The sequence below is a fragment of the Actinia tenebrosa genome, unplaced genomic scaffold (genome assembly GCF_029948245.1).
Source record: "Actinia tenebrosa isolate PJP-AT-01 unplaced genomic scaffold, QUT_ActTen_1.0 PGA_scaffold8__29_contigs__length_14323225, whole genome shotgun sequence".
In the NCBI taxonomy this organism is placed as follows: Eukaryota; Metazoa; Cnidaria; class Anthozoa; order Actiniaria; family Actiniidae; genus Actinia; species Actinia tenebrosa.
Window position 1 is genome coordinate 7,506,050 of NW_028292585.1, and position 10,111 is coordinate 7,516,160.

General features: G+C 35.4%; 1 protein-coding gene across 1 annotated transcript; it reads left to right on the forward strand.

Annotated features, from left to right (window-relative positions):
• The first annotated feature begins 69 nt into the window (after window positions 1–69).
• Window positions 70–10,006, forward strand: LOC116302825 (uncharacterized). Its single transcript, XM_031712212.2, has 4 exons — window positions 70–550; window positions 4,990–5,040; window positions 7,107–7,511; window positions 8,400–10,006. The coding sequence occupies exons 1-4, from the start codon at window positions 83–85 to the stop codon at window positions 8,457–8,459; spliced, it is 984 nt and encodes a 327-aa protein (XP_031568072.2). The 5' UTR covers window positions 70–82; the 3' UTR covers window positions 8,460–10,006.
• Window positions 10,007–10,111: the final 105 nt, after the last annotated feature.

The following is a 10,111-nucleotide window of genomic DNA, read 5'->3' on the forward strand; positions in this document are numbered from 1 at the left end:
TGCAGTTTGGCCAATCAGGATTTTCGTTATATGTTTGTTTTATTCCATGCTGCATGACGGTCTACCCAAACAAGAACTAAAGATGGCGGACGCGGCGGAAGTGGAAGTGGAGCTCCAAGAACTGGACCAACTAGCGGCAAACCTGACTAATGGATGCCACACATCATCTGAAGAAACCCTAAAAATGGAGAGATGCGACTTCACTCCCAAGAACAAGAACCTAGACGAGAAAGTCGGGGATATGAACGAATATGCTATGTCGTATTTTGAGTCATTGAATAGCATGACTCGTCGTATTATAGCCGAACATCGCCAAGTCATTGAAGAAAACAAAGACGAATGGGCGAAGCTGAGCCCTGAGCAACAAGACAAATTAATAGACGATAAAATAGTAGACCCTAAAATTCGTAAGAAGTATGGAGAGGCAAGGTTTGATGCTAAGCCCGAGTGGTTTCCAGTGTTGAAGCTAGCTCATGGTCTATCAGATTCTGAAGGGAACAAACTGAACCTTGTTAATCCACGCGATAGTATTACCTCTGTCACCTTACAGGTAGGCTTAAAACTATATTATAAAACCATAGAATTTATGCTTCATAGGGTATATTGACCTTATGAACAAGGGAGGCGTCTACCTGGGATGGGATTCCACGCTCTGATATTTAGCTTTTATTGACAAATCCCTTGACGAAAGCTAGGAATGAGTAGTCTTAGCTCACAAATAAGATTTTTACTCCAAACAAACTTCAACCGAAAACACCTGATCTGAATGAATATTGTATTAGAAAGAAGCGTCTCTTCGAGTCAAATTTACATCAAACTCTGTCTGGATTGTCAACTTCAAAATCATGAACACCTACAAATCAACTGAACAAATCCCATTCAATCTCACCCCAAAATTCCTTCACTAAAAAGGTTCTTGTTGTTAAGAATGTGAAATATTATTAATTTAGCATAGTCGATTTTTTTAACGTTTGGGTTGATTTCCTGTTTTACTCTATGTTTTATTCATTTTTGTCTGTCTTACTTGTTGCTACATCCATTTTACTATTTTTATTTTTGTCAATAAATAAGGAGAAAAAATTCTTAATTCTCACTGACCAGCCTCTTGACCTTATATATTTTAAGAATATGATTTTTTAAATCTCTCTATTCCCTCTTGGCCTAATATAAAGACATTAAAAAATATCACCAAAAGACCTGTCTCAAAATAACAATAACAAAAACCACATCTACCTTGATGAAAAAATATCTCAAAACAAGTTGACTTGATTATTACCCATCTTGTCCAAACATGTGAGAGGAAGTTTGAAAAATTAATCAAATAGTTGGAATTCTTAATATATATGATATGTATTCAAGTCACGTCTGTACTGCTTCTAAATTACAAGATTTTGGCACCTTTTATTGATTTGTAAGCAGCACAAAGATTGACCATTATCCCACATTGTAGTTTATATGAATAAATCTGAAGAATCCACAATAGTTTTTGGCTGTTATTGTTGTGGTTTAAATATTTTATCCCGTATGGTATATAGTCAATGTTCATTTTTCATATCATAAAATAACTTTATTGGTTATAATTGTGGGATTCGTCTACCGAAATTTCAGATCTTTATTCTTTATCCTTCATATGCTTAACATTACATTTGAAAAAAAGATGAAAATACTTGAGATTTGTTGTTTTACTCATGAAGAAATAGTTATTGGTCATAATTATTATATTTCTAGTCTTTGTCTGCCAAAATTTTAGATCTTTATAATTATTTTTCATTGACAAAATGGAAAAAATTCACATTCTTGTAATTTTTGAAAAGGCAAAAATATCCAAACTTTTCATATGCTTAAGGCAAAACACTGATATATGTTCTTAAACATTTTTCTAAATATTTCAGTACCAAAAATCATTGATCATGCCTTCTTAGTCTAAACATTGTGGTAAGAGAGTTGAGATTAAGATTTGATTCCTAAACTGTGTTTTCCCCCTAATTCTGTCTGGTTTTTAACTAGAAACATTGGGAATAAGATTTTGCCTTTTCATCTAATTTTTTAGAGATATCTTTTTACGTAATTTAATTTCCCCTCAAGTTATAAGAAGTTTTGACTGGTGGAACGGAAAGAAATACAGATATCGATGATGGATAATTTTCTGTCAGTCATGGAGTCTACTGTATAAGTATATGGTTACCCGAGCATGTAATATTATTAAAGAAAGTTTGTGCTAAACAAAAGAGATAATGCCACATGGAAAGCTACATGTGGGGATAGCAATCCAACCATGAAAATTTATGCTCAGCAATTTATGATATCTGTTAAAAAATTAATGTTGCTATGGAAATAGAGAGAGTCTAAAATAAAAGATTTGTGTGTTATTAATAGATAAGAGTCATGAAAATGGTAACATTTGTGGTGCTAACTGGGGAGAATGGATGCTTACTTACAAGCTAATCCTTTTCAGTATTGATACATCTGTCAATTAATCGATACTCTCAGATAAATTTAGTTTAAACTCACTCAAAGAACAGACAATGGATAAGTATGGAAAATAAGAAAATCCTTTGATCTGAAAGCGTGATCTCTGGCATGTATTTTGACTAAGATTCCTATACTTATCATTCAGTTTTATCACTAAAATGCAACTTATGTCAGTGATAAATTTATGATGAATGATTTTTTAATTTTAAAGTGGAAAGATTTTTTTGTAGATCAGACATTGCTTACCAACTCTGTTACAACAGGAACATTATTTTAATAAGTGCGTGTGGGGATATCGTTTAGATGGGGTAATTCCGAAAATTTCTCCCCTTTCTAAATGCTTTCTGAAAGTTTCATTACTTTCAGACCACTTACAAAATTACCTGGAGTACAGTAATCCTCCAACTCATTTGCTTCTTTTTTCTCTATAAGTACTGCAGGGTAGCATGGGTGGTTGACGCTTATGTGAGACTTGTATTTGAGTTCCCCCAAATGTAGTATATGAGTTTGGTTTGTTGGATGTGTTGTTCTCTCCTATTTTATGAAAGGTTTTTCTCCAGTTTTCCTCCCTCCATAACAAACAAGATGCAAGAGTTGATGTTTATAGAATATTAATGATAATTCTTTTTTAATTTATGGTGTTTACTAGACTGAGTAAGATAGATGTGTAATTTTCTTGAAAATAAGAAATTAAGAAATTAAGAAATTATTAGAATTAATTAATTCAAAAATTGGCCTTCAGGGTACTTCTAGGTGTTTTTCAGTTCCAAACAATCATCAAAAAAGATATTAATTTTAACAACATGAAAGGGAGGTTTTGAGGTCATCGGCGTCTTCATCAAAGATATTTTACTACTGACAATACTCCCTCAAGGGACAGCAATTAGTATCCAGGAAAACTGCAACAACAGCACTTTGATGCTAATTGTGCTTAGAGGCCAGGTTTTAAATTGAGTGGGAAGTGATAAAGCATATTCATGGCCATTACTGTTGCTGTTTACACCTATTTCAAAAAACATTATTGCCAAAGGCAATAGGAGTAGGTTATTCCAAAATGGAAAGGGTTTTGTTGAATACAAAAAACAGTCAGTCTCAACACTAAGGTCCAGAATAAAAAGCAGAAATCATTCCAGCTATTCTTGAATCTTACTGTACAATGACCTTCCTCCGTATTGCTTTTTGGCTTTTGCCTATTGCCTTTGGCAATGACAGCTTTCTTGAAATAGGTATATTTTGCCGTAAATACATGGTGTTAATAAAATAAAAGTGAATATGATGCATAAAATAACGCTTATCGTTTTCCTAAGAGACTTGGTTCATTATTTAACAAAATAGTTCCTGAGGGTATTATTAATAGATACTTCACATTACCATGACAACTAGCAAAGTTTAAAGTTTTTTCCTAAAAAGATTAATAGGCATTAGCTAATAAGTTCCTGTTCATTGTGAGAAGTGTCTAATAGTGACAATAAGTGCTCTCTCCAAGACAACTGAGTTAAAAAATAAATAATAAACAAGCTCAACAGTCATATATATTTAATCCAGCTCTTAGGTGCAATGAGATCCCTTCCCCCAAACTGTCACTACATTGTACATGAGAAATCTTATATAAACTACCTAAGAATACCAACATGTTTATTAACACTTATAAAGAGTTTCCAAAAGATTCTCATATTTTTTTAATTAATCGTCAGTAGTAAATCCAAAGCTTAGAGTCTTAATTCTTTCAACAGTACAACGAAGGCCTCATAATATCCAGCTTACAAACAAGTTACTGTATGTTACATGTTATGTTGTCTTCGCTGAAATAGTCTTTGTTATTGCTATTTATAAATTCATACATTAAAAACTCATTTATCTAATATCAAGTATTAAAAATATTAGGTCTTGACAATGAAATACTCAATCTTTGAAAACTATATAAATTATTAACTCGTTTTCATAGAAAAATTATCTAGTAAGTATCCATCAAGTTTTTGTCACTATTTTAAATAAGTCATCAGGGAAAGGATTTAAAATAATGGTAGAATGGATTAAAGTGACATTAACAGCTTTTGTCATTTTTGATAAAACTCCCATTAATGGTTATTATGGAAGTTTTCCCACACAAGTGACAAGGCATTATTTAGAAACACATATGTTAAAGAGCAGAGAGGTATCTGCATCACATGGCATGGTACTAACTAGCTGGCATTGTGATTGTATGGATCTACATTCTCCAGTCTAGAGTATGAACATAACTTAGTGCACATTCTTTCAGTTTCTCATTTTTGTAGAAATAGAATTAAAGCGTGTGCGTGTTATTTAAGATACAAAAGGTACCCACATAAATTATGTTTGCAGTGGAGGATCCAGAGCAAGTTTGAATTAAGGAAGGAGGGGGGCCCACCTCCCCAGATTCACACTTGGTGTGCTCAGACACTAACCAACCCTTAGGAATACTACCTCATATTTTAACCAGAATCTTTTATAAGGCTTTGTACCATTAATCTGTGTTTGCTTGTCTGTTTCTTTTAGGAGCTTCATTCTAGAGATCAGTTCTCCTCGCCATGGTCATGGGCATCAAGGGTAAGTTAATCTAGCAAACAATAACCAGGGGCGACCTAGGGGAGGGGTGCTGGGGGTGCATTATTTAAGGATGTGCACTGCACTATTTGTATTTATGTTTGTGAATGACCTCATGATAAATGGTGCACCCATCGGCTCATGTTGTAAATACAATCCTTGATCAGCCACTGAATAAAGGCAGTAATATTTAAGCTCTCATTAGAAATATGCTGACTACAAAGTTCCTTAGTACAATTGTAAGCCTTAACTCTCAGTTGTGAACATAGTGTTAGGTAGACTCCTTTGCAGCCCCTGTTAACATCATCATACAATGCGTTACAGAAAACCGTTGTGTGATGGCACTAACAGCTGCTGCATAATCAGATAATGCTCCAGTAGCTGAGAAAAATTCTTCGGCTTAAAACTACCATAATCTTCTCCTATTATTTTAAAACCCTGGGCTGGATTGTTCAAAGCTGGATTAGCTCTAATCCAGGATTAACTCTATAGGTCTTATTAAGACTTAACCCAGGATTAGCACAAAGCGGGCTTTGAGCAATTGGGCCCTGGCAGGACTCTCCGTCTAGTTCATTGTCTTCTACAATTTAAAACTTAATAAGATATTTATAGTAGAAAAATGTTAGGCAACTTTACAATATATAGCTTGGGTTGCAAAGCCATTTGCCTAGAAAAGCTCCAATGATTAATTCATAAGAGTTAATGTTCCTTGACTAGCTTAATAGGTTGTGAACAATGTTTTCCAATTTCAGCCACATTAATAGTTAAATCCTTTAAGAGCCATTCAGGTTTTCAGGTTTTTCCCTCAGTAAAACAAAAGAGAGAATCAATAGATTAAAATGTTTTTATCCCAAGGAATAATATTAAGATGCCAGACTGAAATGGAAAAAACATGTAATGGTAGTGTGTGTGAAGCAAATTTATGGGAAGTGATGGTCGTAAAATATTACTTTCTTATAAGTTTTACACACATCCCAAAAGATAGTTAGAATCCAGGAAATACATTTAAAAAATCAAAAATCTTAATTCAAATTTGAGCAAGTATTTTCTGGTTAAGTTTGCAAGTTCAGGAAAGATCTGTCACTCAATTATTAGATAGAATCCACGAGACAATATCTCAAGATTGTTATGTCTGTTAGGATACTAATGTTGGAAGAAGATATTGTGGTTACTTAATTTGGAGACACACTGACACAGGAAGTACGTTTTAGTGAGATTCAGATATGGTTAGTCCCAGACGTTTAGACCCAAGCATTATACTCGCGATAAAGCACGTCTAGACAATTAAAAGCATGAGATGTCTTATTCACTAGCATCACAAATTTCATTTTAGACTTTTGGTTAGTTTTCCTATCGAATTGGATCCATCGTGAAGACATTTGTCTATACAAGGGGGCTCTGTCTCTCTTGCAACAAGTTTTCCTTCCTTCCCAACAATTCAACATTTTTGCCCCAGGGGGTACTAGTGGTGATTCAGTAATAGGAATGTTCTGCTGGGATGGGAAAACCTTGGACCTATCCTCTGACAAGACAATCTCTTTTAAATAACATACCCTATTCAATACACAACCACGTAATTTATTATCCTATCTAAGACCTAAAAGAATTTTTATAGTATAGTAGCGTTGAAGGCGTTGTCCGGAATTGTGCGCTAAAAAATTACACGCTAAAACACTGAATTTTAACACCCTATCTAAGACTCGAAAACGATGAATGGCGCTAACCCATCCAATAACGACTTGCTGTTCAAGACAATATCTTGGAAAACGTATACCCTTTGTACCAAAATCCCGGGAAAAAAACATGCCTTATAACTAGCGGAACATCCTCGTATAGGCTATATATGGGAGTACCGTCCCTCATGGGTAAGAGGTGAGAGCTATTTAGAGTACTTAATGCAATAGTCAAGTGTGTGAGTAAAAACTAGCGCTCGTAGATACTTTATGAATAAACAGTAGTTATGATGTCGTTGTCGAGATGACAGCGAAACGTGGTCTTTTACAACTAGTTTTCTTATAGCATAATACCTAAAAGTACCCTTATCAAATTGTAATTTATATATTTTTTAGAGCCAAGAAGATTTGCGGATTCTAGAGGAAGGAGAGCTAGAAGAGAGAGTCAAGAAAGCTGCAGAGCAGGATGAAGTAAATTTTAAACCGCTCCCAGATTATAGAATAAAAAAGAAATTCCCTCTAGATCTCGTCGAAAATGGGTCCAAGAACTCTAGCCGAACAGTCAGTACACACGGATCTGATCCCTTGTCCAGGAAGGAATTCCAGGACATCGAAGTAGAGGTTAACTCTAAAGGGACCAGTAAGGAAAGTAGCAGACGAAGTAGTAGACGAAGTAGTAAAGCAAGCTCGGGATCATCGCATGATAGCGATGCGCCGTTAATAAGAGAGAAAAAATTAGGAAAACAGCCTGAAAAGGAAGAAAGATCGAACGGGAGAAGAGAGGAAAAGAGCTCGGAGGAGGTAAGAATATTATTTATATATTATTAAAACGAATGAAAATAAATGGAAATGAGATAGACGAAAAGTAGAATTAATACTTCAGTTTCGAGTTCTCTTTTCTCAGCTTTAGTCTCGGTTATGCGTTATAGTATTCAGCTATCCAACAAAAGTATTAGTAGTATTCGTAGTAGTGGTGCTACGGGAATAAGGTCAAAACAATTATCATCATGGGTGGGGTGGGGTTACTTGGCAGCCACCACCCCTGGAAACCAAATCCAGGATTTTGTCCTCCAAAGTCTGCAAAACTAAAAGTCAAATCCCACATATAAATGTACAGATTTGTAAATCTAGACAACGCATTTGTCTATAGAAATAGTCAAGATGGACACCCAGTATCTAGCATTTCAAATGTTCTTTAAGGAGACAAGAGGTACACTGTATATCTACCGGTACCTAGCACCGAAATCAATATCATGGGGTTGCAATTTTGGACCACTGTTTTGATCTTGTCCCTTGGTCTCCGAGTCCCGACGAATGAGATTGAGGGGAGGGGGATTAGATGATAAGGTAGATAGATGGCAGTCTTGAATCCCTTTAACATTCTCTGACTACCCCCTATGAGAAGTTAATCATTTGATTTAATAATGTAATACTTCTTTTCGTTCTTAATGTTGTGGGGAATATTCTGCAATCTTCAGTTTCGATCGAGGTTTCGACCATACTTCGTTGGTCTCCTTCAGGATCTTGTGTTTTTGAATATTTTTTTCCCCAGTATTGCATTCCACGGCTCAATGAACGGCACGTCGATAGAAACTGACGATTACAGAATATTCCCCAAAGAAATCTGAATAAAAAACACCTGCAAAAACAAGGTTTCAGACATACAATATTAATAATTTTCCTTTTCAGACACCATTGATGCAATCTGAGGTACCAAAAGACATGATGGCATTCTTAGCAAATTGGTGATTGAAGACACTATATGAATTCCAGAAGTCTATCATAAATTATTGGTAAGGAATGAATTATTAACGATTATTACTAATAGTTAATAGTGTCGATAATATGGAGGAAGATGGCTAACAAGACGTGTTGCTAGGCACCTTTCAATTGTCCTTAATATCACAAATATTACTGGTTAATAGTCTTATACAACGATCATTAATTGTGCCCTATGGATATATGGACTACTCTTATTTATGCCTGTGGATGTTCTGGTGGGATACCTGTGCCATGCTTTTCACTGGACATTTGCGTTTGGACATCCATTATTTACGGCTCTTATTTCTGAGCTTGGCTCTCGGTGTACTACTGAATGGACACTTGGAATCTTCTAGATCTGTTGGTAATTGCCATTGGTGCATCAAAGAGTATTTGGAATGGCCATGTATTTTTTTGAGAAGAAAACCTTCGTCCAGTTTTCCTACTTGTGTTGCAACCGTTGTCTAACATTCCAAACCTTGCAAATGAAGCTGCAAGAAAGTGATAGTTTTGTGGTATTATGTCACGTGATTTTGTCACATGACACTGCTCAAGGTCTTGGTCTTGTCACGTGATATTGGAGGTCAAATTGGTGTAACGCGGTGTTTTGCCACTGTACGAAAAAAGGCGCCATTTTTCCTGCCAAATTAGTCGAAGCCGTCGAACTATTCTTGTGACGATTGAAATTTAAAAGATACTGAACTAATTACGTCTATTCGTCGGTCGTCTTGCCTTTCCTATTATATTAGTGCCAACAAACTGTTATAAGTTATAAAATCTGCTAGATAGTTGAGTTGACTAGGTGTAAATAGACGTAGAGATGATGGTCTGTAGTGCTGGTGCATAGAGTTTAGGAATGGTTTACTTTCTTGTCTAGTGATAGAAGAGAAGCATAACGGAAAAGTTTAGAATATTGTCTTTGATACTGCCGCGCGCTTTGCGTTCCCTTAGCTATGCTGTAAGGGAGAAACCATTAGATAATTGTGGAGGGGGTTGCGTAAATATCCCCCCCAAAAATATCGAGCAAGTAGTTCACCTACGAAAATATATCGTGCAACCTCTCCTTTTATTAAAGAAATATCCAGCAAACACAAAAAATTGCGTGCCTTGGGTTTTTACAAAAAAAATATCGTACAACATAAATTCCTGCAACCTCCCCCTCAATTATCTAATAGTTCATCCCTAACTGAATGGGCCAATACAAGACTGGATTCAATAATTCCCCTGGAAATGTTAAGACTGATATTTGTTACATTAGACAAGAAAGGAAACCCCACATGGAAGTCGGTACTGGTAGAAGTCGTGCTAGAAATCGAGGGAATTTAAAAATTGTATTAAAAAAACTATGAAATATATAAGTATTTACTTAAAAGGATTTTGTAAAGAAAGATTACGATCAGCAAGTGGGTAATGATCCTCGTAATGGGCCATGTGTTTGCTGCCCTTTGTAGACCGCAACAAAGGTTAATTAATAAATTGACGAAACCAAGGATTGTGATCAGTAATTCGTAAAGGAATAAAATTCGTAAAGATAACAGAGTGTTAACCTGGTTACCTCAGAAAAGACATTTTCCCACAGTGTCTTGTTGACCGAACTTTGGCTCTTTCACACTTCTCAGGGGGTCTTGACGAACTCAACT